The sequence below is a fragment of the Hypomesus nipponensis genome, chromosome 21 (genome assembly GCF_054491055.1).
Source record: "Hypomesus nipponensis isolate SF chromosome 21, ASM5449105v1, whole genome shotgun sequence".
NCBI lineage: Eukaryota > Metazoa > Chordata > Actinopteri > Osmeriformes > Osmeridae > Hypomesus > Hypomesus nipponensis.
Genome location: NC_140381.1, coordinates 11,968,498 through 11,981,847, shown reverse-complemented (window position 1 = coordinate 11,981,847; position 13,350 = coordinate 11,968,498). Strand labels below are relative to the sequence as shown.

Sequence of the window (13,350 nt, the reverse complement as noted above, 5' to 3'; positions counted from 1 at the left end):
CGTACGCCCCCGAATGATTTTATAAATATCCAAATGGCCCTTTGCAGAAAAAAGGATCCCCACCCCTGCACTACTACTGTCACGTACCACTCGCTCCACTGGCACGTTGGCCTACCACTCGCTACAGTACAGTTTCGGTTCTAACCGCTACTGAAAAAAACTGTGCTGTGGACGTTGTTTACCATCATTGATTACAGTGTTTACTGTGTTAATGGACTGAGGATGGGATTCGGCCGAATCTTCACCAGTGGATTCGGTAAAGGCCGAACACCAAAAATCTGGATTTGGTGCATCCTTTAAAAATAAACATTATTTTACAGGCATTTGGACTAAGTAGTTTTATTCATGCACCTCTGGAAGAAGATACAACATCAATATTTTAGATACAAGCATGTTATTTGTGTAGACACATTTGCGCCATAACGCATACTTTGACGTCACTAGCAGCTGATAGCGTTGTCTTGTGTGGATGATGGAGGAGAGGCTACAACCTCCACTGGACGAACTTGTCTGTGCCCCGGTTTTTGACAACTTAACTTTAGTAGTCTTTGATAAATTGCAACGTAAGCGTGCAGTCATCGAGATAGAAATAAGGCTCTAGATCTGGTCATGATGGATGCCCGAATGTCAGAAAGTGGAGTTGCTAGTCTGAGGACTCATTTTCATGGACCCAGCTCGTGCAATAATGCTAATGGAAAAAGAATTATGTCCAAAAAATCGCGCTCAAAAAGAGGCAAAAGAGGGAAAAGGCGACGAACTAAAAAGACAAGGAATAACAAAGCACCACCATATTTACCACCAGAGGTAGCTACTGCTATTATTGAATCCGATAGCTTGCCAACGATCTGTATACCAGCTAGTCGAGATACCAGATAAACAGTGTAGCCTGTCAAAACCCACACAGCTTGCTAGCCTTGTTATCTAGCTTAGCCAGGAAAGCTTCTACGAGGAAACTAGCAAAGCACCCTCGATCTTCGGCGTGGACCTGGGATGGTTATATTTGTTGCTATAGCTAGATAGCGTGGTGTTCGTTATTTAGTCGAATCTAATTTATTAGCTAACTAGACTAGTAATAACGACCGTGTTGACAGTTTCTGATGAAATCCAACCCACACAGTTTGCAATGGTAAACCGAAATGGTATGAAAATTCATTGGGGGTCAGATGGCTGAGCGGTTAGGGAATTGGCTATTTATCAGAAGGTTGCTGGTTCCATTTCCGACCGTGCAATAGGACGTTGTGTCCTTGGGCAAGGCACTTTACCCTACTTGCCTCGGGGGAATGTTACTGTACTTACTGTAAGTTGCTCAGGATAGGAGCCTCTGCTAAATGACTATTTTTATTGACCGTTTTCACCCCTTTTCACAGGCAGAAGAGGGAAATATTGAATATAAGGTATGATGCTCCTCTTTCTATGTGCATTATTTCATATCACTGTAGGGCTATTCTTAAATAGCCTACACTCTTGACGTGAATCTTGATTACACTTTTATTCTTCATCCTAGCTCAAACTGGTGAACCCTACTCAATATAGATTTGAGCACCTGGCCACACAAATGAAGTGGCGTCTGCAGGAAGGACGAGGAGAAGCAGTGTACCAAATCGGGGTAGAGGACAATGGCTTGCTAGTTGGTCTGTCAGAAGCAGACATGAGAGCTTCACTGAAGACCCTGCGCAGGATGGCTGAAAAGTACCGTACTTCCTTAACGTTAACCTTAACATTTTAAGTCCTGACCCCCACCCCCCCCCCCACCCCCCCCCAAAAAAACTACAATAACAAACAAAACAAAAAACAAGAACAAACAAGTACAAGTTGCCGTTCATTGTTTAACAACTTAAATAGTGCCATGCCTTCCAAGTTTGTTAGAATTAAGCGACTTAGTACAGTAGAAAGAAAAGTGTGCGACCATCTTATTTACTTGGGATATCCTGGGAAAGTCTATATCAAGCAAGTACTGATAAGCAGTTTATTATTTATGATGGTTTCAGTACATACTCAAGCCTGACTAAGCTTAAGAACTTGACTGCTTGATCTCCTTGATGCCAGGGTTGGTGCTGATATCACACTACTCAGGGAGAGAGAGGTGGACTATGACTTGGAAAGGAACTTTCGTAAAATCGCAGAGGTTCTTGTTCGAAAAGTTCCAGATGACCAGCAGGTGAGACAAAGCAACTGTCAATATTATTTTTTTGGACACCTAAAAAGTATTATGGACAACAAACTTTGCAACACTTGGCTTTGACATGGTAGTCTTTTTTGGTATTTTCTTTTAATGGATTTTTTCTTCTATTGTCCTCCCTTTTTATGTCTCTGTGTGTGAATCCAGTTTCTAGACCTTCGTGTTGCTGTTCTGGGAAATGTGGATTCTGGGAAATCGACTCTATTAGGTGTCCTGACACAAGGAGAGCTAGATAATGGCAGAGGTCGAGCACGCCTCAACCTGTTCCGGCACCTTCATGAGATCCAGACCGGGAGGACCTCCAGCATCAGCTTTGAAATTCTGGGGTTCAATAGCAAAGGAGAGGTGGGTTCAAACACAGCTGCTGGCGAAGTCACAGACAGGGCTCCAGACTAACTTTTTTCCTTGGTTGCACTGGTGCGCCTAACTTTTTTATTTAGGCGCACCAGCACAAAATGTAGGTGCACCCAAATCTTTCCTTGCGTCACCACAATTTCAAGGTCACCTTGTTATCACGCTCCATATACATTCATATACATTCTTATGTAAATTATCTTAAACAAAAATATGGCGTAGGTAAATATTGGTTTTATTTGAAGCACAATTAAACTATATATATAAAAAATATATATATTTTAAGTGCTTCACTGAGCTGCCAAACTAAAACATTGCAAGAAAAATAAAACATTTCAAAATTGAAAGTGCTACTGACCTAACATTTCATGGCTCAAAGTCTTATAGCGGGTCCCACCTTGCTGTCGCATGCCCTTCAGATGGCCAACCCCTGTAATTTGGCTTTCTTGCCCTTTGGCCTTGGCTAAACCAGTTTGCCACACTCTCCCTATAATTATAAAAAGCAGTAAAGTATATATTTTGATTAGCTGCTACTGGTTATCAGAAGAATAAGGATATTCTGTAAATAGTTCAATAAATATTTTACATGCTGGTAAACTAGGAAAAGACTATCGAAGTAACAGTAAAAACTAAAATAATCATTACATCAGTGTTTCATTTTATTTGTAAATAGTTAATCTTCACAAACATTGAAACGTTGTTTTTTAGTATGTTAAAGATATGCAATAGATCACCTTTATACAAAAAGCAATACTTTTTTTTCAGTTCATTTTGTTTTGTGAGAGGAATCCAGTGGGCTTGAACAAGTGCATCAAAATCTGGCTGGATGTCTGAGGTGGATATGCGAAGGACAGCTGACAGGTGATGATCCGGTTCTGCAATTTAACTAGCAAACCATCAGCCCGCGCTCACTGAATCAGTCATGTTCTTATTATGTCTGCATTAGTTTTTTTCTTTAGTGCCGATTCAAATTATAATCCTTCAACACAGCGACCGTAGTGAACTAAGAACACAGCTTTGACTTTGACCTCAGTAAACAGATACTTAGAAGTCCATGCCTTGTTAAAAACTGTGCATTCTGTATCAACCTTTTTTCATTTTCAAGGGTGCTAACAAACAGCTGACACTCCTGTCGGTGAGGTTGCGCAAGCGCACATATGTAAATCGCCTGATCACTAGTCTTTCCGAACTACATATTTACTAGCACTCTACACATTTATTTATTTTTAATTTTTGATTGACCTCACGTGGGCCGGATTGGGACAGTACAATGCTCAGGTCTGCCATAACTGATTCTCTGGTGCTCAGGTCGTAATTTCAATCACACAGCACCTGTAGTGTAGGCTTACAGGAATATCTGGACCACAGCCAATCAAAGGCAAAGACCCGCCCCATCTCTGTCTCTGATTAGTTTAGACCACGATAAGATCCAACCATGAGTGTGAGTTCCGTCAAACAAGAAACAAACGCTTCGTTCCTTGAGAGGCAGTGGATGCGAGGAGGTTAGGTGCACCTAGGAAAATGTTTAGTCGCACCTGTTCAAATTTTGGTCGCATGTGCGGACATTTTATAACCCCTGTCATGTCAGCATTCAATGCACGATCAAGGTTACTATTTACATTTTGTAACATTTGTTACAGATCAACGTTTATTTACTAAAAAACTAAATGTTGAAAAGTTGCTAATGCGTTATATCATGTTAAGGTGGTGAACTACAGTGACTCCCGTACAGCTGAAGAGATTTGCGAAAGCTCCTCCAAGATGATCACCTTTATTGACCTGGCGGGCCACCACAAGTACCTGAAGACCACTATCTTCGGCCTCACAAGCTACTGCCCGGACTTTGCCATGCTAGTAGTCAGCGCTAACACGGGCATAGGTGGGTGTGCCCAGTCATGTTTTGCCTTTGGTTTGCATATTTCTTTCTAGGGCTGCAACTAACGATTATTTTAGTAATTGATTAATCTGTCGATTATTTTTTTGATTAATCGAATAAGAAACCAAAAAAAACAATATAGCTGCAAGCAGCGATGCGGGTTCCTCTGCAAAATGGCAAAATTTTATAAACATGTGCACTGCAGAAGATTGAGACTTGGACAACAAGAGAGCAAAACGACTTCATGTTTGGCCAAAAACAATTCCAGACTCTCAGTCAATGCACAACTAACTGAAGTCCTGTGGGCAACTGGGCTAGGGCAGCGTTCATATTCAGCTCCTTGCAAGAATAGCCTTTGATGGTTTAGCAGCCGACTCTCTGGTCCCATTAAACTACACAACATACACAATCAGGGTGACCAACAAGATTATGTAAACTAACCAACAATAACATTACAAACATCTAATTGACCAAACACAACAACTGAAATCCCTCGCAAGGCTGTTGTAACCAAACTATTTCCACAAGTCTTTGCGTTTTTGGACATGCCGCACTGCATGCTGGGTACCCAAGGGATCTGACGCTGATTATCTAGCAGTGCTCCGACTGCGTGCTATGAGTATTAGTTTTTTGTCAGCTTTGGGACAAAGGTTAAGAAACAGTTGACATTTCAAGGTTAAATTGCATGAAATTGTGCATGGTATTTCAGAATGATGTCTGCCAGTTTAACTAAAAAGGTAATCAAAATTATGACAGGCCAAACGACTGTGCCTGGATTCGAACCTGTGACCTTATGCTTTGCAGTACAACGTTTCAACCCATTGAGCTACCCGCAAGGCTGAGAAATTGTGAGAAAAAGATGTATATCCTGTAGCATGACTTGTTTCTCCAATGGTGAGCATTGTCAGATTTGGTCCAAGTTCAAACAGCTGTAATTCAGTCATATTTTGACAGATCAAGGTGAAATTGTTATGGTAATACAGGGGCGTGTCACCTTAAAGTCTATTAGGTTTGAAAACCCATCATTCCAAATGACATTTGATTTAGTGACACAAACATATTGAGGCAATGTGGACATTTATATATTTACACCCCTTTCAGCCATTTTGTATTTTATTCAATTGCTATAAGTAACGTTTTTAAATACGTCAATGATGCATATCTGTACAAAATCTCAAGTTAATTAGACCTTTGCTTCAAGAGAAGAGGTATATATAGAGGTGTATATATAAGAGGCCAAATTATCACTGTACAGGAAAATAGATCAGGTGGACCTTATGGGTCATTGAGGCTTTTTTGTTCGCCATGAGAAATAAGGCATGCACACCAAGTTTCAGGAGAATTGGAGTAATGGTTTGGAAATGCTATCACTTTGAAAATCAGACTTTTGGGCGTTTCCTGTGGCGCCCCCTATGGTCTGATGTGGCCCATAGTTGGTGTGGGGGTACCCACTCAGATGTGGTATCACTGTGCCAAATTAGAAAATTGGTTACCAATACCATGTTGAGTTATTGTGGCGCAAGGAGAAGAGGAATAATAATAATAATAAATATAGCTGCAAGCAGTGATGCGGGTTCCTCCGCAAAATGGCAAAATATTGTAAACATGTACACTGTAGAGATCGAGACTAGGACAACAAGAGAGCAAAACGATTTCATGTTTGGCTAACAACAATAGGCTGAACGGGGATTTGAACTCATGAGCAAGTCGGTCTCTCTAGCCTCTCTGCTACACATCAACAGCTGAGGAATTATAATTGGTAAGGGCTGAGTATCAACTTTCCATAGAATATTGTAACTTTCTTGAGTTGATCTCTTTCCAGACTCTGTCAAAGCACAACTAACAAGTCATGTGGACAATCGGGGTAAGGCAGAGGTCATATTCATCGCCTTGCAAGAGTAGCCTGTGACGGTTTATTAACCGACTCTCTAGTCCGATTTAACTACGCAACATACACAATCAGGGTGACCAACAAGATTATATTAACTAACAAACAATAACATTACAAACATCTACCTGAGCGAACACAACAACTGAAATCCCTCGCAAGGCTGTTGTAACCGAACTATTTTCCACAAGTCTTTGCGTTTTTGGACATGCCGCACTGCATGCTGGGTACCCAAGTGGCTGACGCTGATTATTTAGCTGTGCACCGACTGCGTGATATGAGTATTAGTTTTTGGTCAGCTTGGGACAAAGGTTAAGAAACGGTTGACATTTCAAAGTGAAATTGCATGAAATTGTGCATGGTATTTCAGAATGATGTCTGCTTGTTTAACAAGTAATCAAAATTATGACAGGCCAAAGAGACTGCCTGGAATTAAACCTGTGACCTTGCGCTTTGCAGGACAACATCTCAACTTATTGAGCCACATTCGCAGAACTGAGAAATTATGGTCAGTTTCTGTATAAAAAAAGAAAGCCGTTTCTCCTGCAGCATGGATTGCTCGATTCGGCCAAAGTTTAAACAGCTGTAATTCAATGATCGTTTGACATATCAAGGTGAAATTGCGCATGGTACTTCAGAATTATGTCATCCTGTTTAATTAAACAGATATACAAATTTATGACGGGCTAAATGACTGTGGCTGGATTCGATTCTACAACCTTATACTTTGCAGATCACCGTCCCAGCCCAGTGAGCTAATCTCAGTGTTGATAATTTTTATGTTCAGTTACTGCATAAAAAAAGTACGCTGTTTCTCCTGTGGTAAGCGAAAGTTGAAACAGCTCTATTTCAATCATATTTTGACATACCAAGGTGAAATTGTGTACGGTACGTCAGAGTAATGTCACCTTAAAGCCTATTAGGTTTGAAAAACCATAATTCAAAAATTACATTTGATTTAGTGACACAAACATATTGAGTAAATGTGGACATTTACATAAATACACCCCTTTCAGCCATTTTGTACTTGATTCAATTGCCTTAAGTAACATTTTGAAATACGTCAATGATACATACATGTACCAAATTTCAAGTCAATTAGACCTTTGGTTCAAGAGAGGAGGAATTTTGAATGTTTTCCCAAATTATCACTGTACAGGAAAATCCATCATGGCGGACCTTATGGGTCCTTGAGGCTTTTTTGTTCCTCATGAAAAATGAGGCATGCACACCAAGTTTCAGAAGAATTGGAACAATGGGGTGGAAATGCAATCACTCTGAAAAGTGGACATTTGGGCGTGGCCTGTGGCGCCCCCTATGGTCTGATGTGGGCCAGTCTGTTTGGGCCGTAGTTGTGGCATGTTGTATCAATATGCCAAATTTCAAAACTTTTTACCAATGTGTTTATGAGATAAATTATAATAATAATAATAATAATATAGCTGCAAGCAGCGATGCGGGTTCCTCCGCAAAATATTATAACATGTACACTGTAAAAGATCGAGAGTTGGACAACAAAAGAGCAAAACGACTTCATGTTCGGCCAACAATAGGCTGAATGGGGATTTGAACTCATGAGCATAAGGTTACAAGTCAGTCTCTCTAGCCTCTGCTACACACCAACTGCAGAGATATTATCATTAATAAGGGCTGAGTATTAACTTTTCATAGGATATTGAAACCATTCTTGAATTGATTTCTTTCCAGACTCTCAGTCAATGCACAACTAATGATAGTCATGTGGGCAACTGGGCTAGGGCAGAGCTCATATTCAGTTCCTTGCAAGAATAGCCTGTGAGGGTATAGCAGCCGACTCTCTGGTCCGATTAAACTACACAACATACACAATCAGGGTGACCAACAAGATTATATTAACTAACCAACAATAAAATTACAAATATCTAACTGAATGAACACAACAACTGAAATCCATCGCACGGCTTTTGTAACCAAACTATTTTCCACAAGTCTTTGCGTTTTTTGACATGCCGCACTGCATACTGGGTACCCAAGGGTGCTGACGCTGATTATCTAGCTGTGCTCCGACGGCGTGATATAAGAATTCGTTTTTGGTCAGCTTTGGGACAAAGGTTAAGAAACAGTTGACATATCCAGGTGAAATTGCACATGGTATTTCAGAAGGATGTCTGCCTGTTTGACTAAACAAGTAATCAAAATTATGACAGGCCAACAGATAATGGCTGGATTCCAATCTACTACCTTATACTTTACAGGACACCATCCCAGCCCATTGAGCTATTGTCAGTGTTGAATAGTGTCATGTTCAGTAACTGTATTAAAAAGTAAGCTGTTTCTCCTGTGATAAGCATTGTTAGATTCAACCAAAGTTGAAACTGCTTGTACATTTCCTATGAAAATGGGACAACGGGATGACTGGGTTGCTGCTGCAAAGAATAATTTACTTATAGTTTTTTTTAAAGGTTGTTTGGAGTGCCATAACTTGTCATAGAAGGGAATTTCAAATCATGCCTATCTTCAGTGGGGATGTGTCCTGGCTTAGGTTACTGAAATGAATTTGTGCAACAGACAAGGGATCCACCTGAAAAATCGATTAACTTCAATAGAGATAACCATTAGCGTTATCTCCATGCGTAGACTACAAGTAGCTAGCTACTGTGGTGAACCTGGCTTGTTTTGCAGTGGTTCACACAGTCTCGCTAAACAGATGATTGGAGTGTTGTGATGGGCTCAAATAAACACGTATTGCTATGTTTTACAACCGGAGGATTTATCGGAAGACTAGAAACCGTTTTGTCAGAATAAAAAATTAAAAACTATGCCTCTGACTGGTATTGAACCTTGATTACCAGCACAACATATCAGCCAATTGAGCCATTCCCAGGCATGGAATACACAAAGTTCAATAACTGGATAATTTAAAAAAGCTGTTTCTCCAATGGCGAGCATTGTCAGATTTGGTCCAAGTTCAAACAGCTGTAATTCAGTCATGTTTTGACATATCAAGGTGAAACTTTGCATGGTACTTCAGAAGCATGTCACCTTAAGGCTTATTAAGTTTGAACCATCCTTCAAAAATAAATTTGATTTAGTGACACAAAGATATTGAGGCAATGTGGACATTTACATAAATACACCCCTTTCAGACATTTTGTATTAAATTTCTCATTCCATTTCACCCTATATAAAAGCACACCTACCTGAACACTATTCCAATCCATGCCATTTACCTCCCTCGTAGCGCAAGTCCCGCCAAACCAGAAATGCTATAGCGGACGCATGAGGTTTAGTTGTCAACCAAAATTTGCCTCCCACAATCAAAACACATTGATCGCAACACTGTTTCCAGAGTTTCTCAAAGATGGCTTGAGAACCGCTTTTTAGAACCTTAGTCAATTTACAAGCAAGTATAGTCTCATAGGCAATAGGTCTATGTCACCAATCCTGATCAACTCCTTTCAGAATTAATTTACAATGGCCGACTCTCACTACCGATTAAACCACACAACATGCACTCTCAGGGTGACCAACAAGATTATATTAACTGATAAAAAATAATATTACAAACATCTAACTGAACAAACACAAAAGTGAAATCCCTCGCACGGCTGTTGTAACCGCACTATTTTTCACAAGTCTTTGCCTATTTGACATCCCGCACTGCATGCTGGGTACCCAAGGGGCGCTGACGCTGATGATCTAGCTGTGCTCCGACTGCGTGATATGACGAGATGCTAGTGACGCGCTAAGGTCTCGGAGTCTCCTGAAATGGAACGCGTCTGTCTGCCTTGAAGCTGCGTGCGCATTATCATCAAGACCCCATGTATATGTCAAGATAACATCCAAGCTAAAATTTTGCCAAATCTGACTGCAGTTTTGTATACCATATGTACAGTGTTATGGTGGTTTGAGTTAAACAACTTGCTTAATGAATTCAATGGCTGTTAAATGTCAAATCCAACTATACATGTATAAAAGAGCGAGTTCCAAATCTGAATTCTTTTTAAACCTAGAGGTTTAAAAGACAACTTTTGCCTAAACTGACATGCACCAACTCAGAGAACTGAGTTTCAACATCCATTTACACATTTAGTCTCTATTTTTCACTCTACTCTTAAGGCATAACTATGTTTAACTTAATGTCTGCGCCTCTCTGTCACCAACTGTCTCTGGAGTGGGGGTGGGGGCTTCACAGGGTTTCTACAGGTGTAAACAAGTTACATTTAAGACTTTTTAAGACCTTTTAATACCCCTTACAATTGAAATTAGAAACGGATTACAATTGAAATTAAACAGATCAAAAGTATAAATATACAGTAATCTTCCCAAACACTGATGTCTGTTCAATATGAACAGTATGGTAAAATGACAACAATCAGTTGAGTTTAAGAACATTGACTAAATGTGTGTAATGCGAAAGGATAACACAAAAATGGAATTGCTGTCCTAAATTATATTTGTTATTACACAATGGTGGAGCAGAAACTAGCAATTCCATGCATCCCATGGAAACAAAGGCAAATGTGTGAGATGTACTGATGTGGAGCACAAATCATCCAAAAAGCAGTACTTCTCTTGAGTGGTTTTTAATTCAGATGACTAATCATTGGATTCAGGTCAAAAGTCAATAACTTGAACTGGTTTCATTACTTAAGACACTAAAAGTCAGCAGGTTGGCATGCTGGGGCATGGAAAGGATTACAAATGTAGACTTTCATCAAAGTAAAAAATGATGGTTTGTTCTTTTTCATCAATATCCTCAAAAAAGCAGTCTGCAGAGCTACTGTGTCTGTGGGGTGACTGTCTGTCTCTGGAGGGGCAAGCAGGGCCTGCAGGCAGGGGCAAGCAGGGCCTGCAGGCAGGGGCAAGCAGGGCCTGCAGCCAGGGGCAAGCAGGGCCTGCAGCCAGGGGCAAGCAGGGCCTGCAGCCAGGGGCAAGCAGGGCCTGCAGCCAGGGGCAAGCAGGGCCTGCAGCCAGGGGCAAGCAGGGCCTGCAGCCAGGGGCAAGCAGGGCCTGCAGCCAGGGGCAAGCAGGGCCTGCAGCCAGGGGCAAGCAGGGCCTGCAGCCAGGGGCAAGCAGGGCCTGCAGGCAGGCAGTCAGGGCAGGCCAGCTGGATGAAGCTGCCCTGGGGTCAGGCCTGAAGAGAAGCTGTCCTGATTCTGATTCTGTCCAGCTAGAGGGGGTAGTCCAGCAAGGAATCAGTTTTTCTCTCAGCATCCTCTGTTGAACTCTGTTGAGCAGGCCTCTGCCTGGACCCTCCAGACCTGTAAAAGTGAAGGAAGGATCCATGACAGTTGTGAAAAATGAAGCTTTTTACATCCACACGACATAAACTACAGTTTTGACTGTGAAATGCAATGGCATTACTTGAGCTTGAATCTAAATGTGTTGAGCTGATGAAGACCCGGCCATGCAAAGTCACTCAAAACATTTGGCTCAATTCCAGGCTCTGGCAAGAGTATTTAGCTTTAAACTGGTCAATATACACATCTGACCAAAGACAACTCGCCCTTTGCCTGTAAACAGTGATTCTGACTGTCAGAGACCTTTTAAATAGGCTGACTGAGTGAAACTAGCCTGGCTAACGTAGGTCGCTTTCTCAGGAAAATGACAAATGAAATAGGCTTGTTTGGAAGGATCCTATATACTGGCTATCTTCAGTAGACTCTAGTCTACAAAAAGCAGCCCTCCCTGACGTTTTAGGACTAGAATTTAGTGAATTACGATAGTGTTTACACACTGCCAGTGAGTGAGCGAGTCAAGTCTGTCATTGAGGCCAAGTCATAACAATGAACCCTCGGGACGCAGTCTCACTCCACTTGCAAGTTTTCCACAAATCACAAAAATAATCGGAGCATCTGGCTACAAGCACAATTCCTACATATCCTAAAGGCTTCCCTCCTCGAGGTTTGGTAACAAACACATTTTTGGTGTCGACCGAACTGTAAAATGGTGAACTTGACGCGACCAAAACATGGCTGCCGCCTAAGCCTATGCGGTCTCCCTGGCGCATAGGCTTATTACAAAGACTTTCTCGACCCAAATCAAAATTCTGAGCCGACAGGTCTGTGGGGAATTGCTTGTTCTCCTAAAAGCTGCCCTCCTCTACCCTTTTGATGACTTTGCATGATTCAGTAATTACACAGAGGGAAAAAGCGAGCTACTTTTCGAGTTCGGTTCTCCGTCACTTCAAACTCACACTCTAAAGGTCTCAAAGTGCTCAAACCTTCACGATAATTCAAGAGTATTGTACTTTCACGAACCCAATCATTGATTCTCGGTTAAAATGGGTAAAAATAGGACTTACTGAACGTGGCTGCCTCCAAACCGGCTATCAGGTGATTCCAGTTGAAAACAACAATGGCCGCCGAAAAATAATTTATATTCGTAATGGCGAGCTGCGATTGGAAGCGAAATGAAACAGGAGCTAAATACCAAGGGTGGGGGCTTGGTCAGCACACCATTTCCAGAAAGGATGTGTATGCGTCTCGCCAATCTCGCGCGTGTGTCAAGTAGGTTAACCACCTGTCCCTCTTTGCGCTGTATAACACAACATTTTCAATATACGACGTGCGGAACAAGGGGTGAAAATGCTGTGCGACACAACGCAAAGCGGCACAGGTGGTCACCCTAGTGTCAAGGAGCAGGATGAGCCTGTGAGAATTTGGAGCGCGCGCTATGGAGCAATTCAATTGAATTCAATTATTATATTGACATACCAAGGTGAAATTGTTTATGGTACTTCAGAGTGATGTCGTCTTGAACCCAATTAGGTTTGAAAAATCGAAATTATATTAGATTTATTGACACAAAGATATTGAGGCAATGTGCACATTTACATAAATACACCCAGTTCAGCCATTTTATATTGCATTTCTTATTTAATTTGACCATTTATAAAAACATGTATTCTACACATCTGGAACTCATTTCAAGTCGATTGGATCTATGGTTCATGAGGCGAAGGGTTTTGAAGGTTGTACCAAATTTGTACAGTACAAGAAAATTCATAAGTCTGACAATATGGGTCCTTGAGGCTTTTTTGTTCCCCATGAGAAATAAGGCATATATACC

General features: G+C 41.2%; 1 protein-coding gene across 1 annotated transcript in view; it reads left to right on the top strand.

The window, feature by feature from the left end:
* The first annotated feature begins 471 nt into the window (after nt 1-471).
* Nucleotides 472-13,350, top strand: part of gtpbp2b (GTP binding protein 2b) — a 30,079-nt gene continuing 17,200 nt past the window's right edge. Inside the window, exons 1-6 of the mRNA XM_084686059.1 lie at nt 472-804; nt 1,368-1,394; nt 1,505-1,689; nt 2,047-2,158; nt 2,327-2,524; nt 4,238-4,412. Coding sequence (XP_084542185.1) covers nt 610-804; nt 1,368-1,394; nt 1,505-1,689; nt 2,047-2,158; nt 2,327-2,524; nt 4,238-4,412 — 892 coding nt within the window. The 5' untranslated portion in view covers nt 472-609. The remainder of the gene's footprint in view (nt 805-1,367; nt 1,395-1,504; nt 1,690-2,046; nt 2,159-2,326; nt 2,525-4,237; nt 4,413-13,350) is intronic.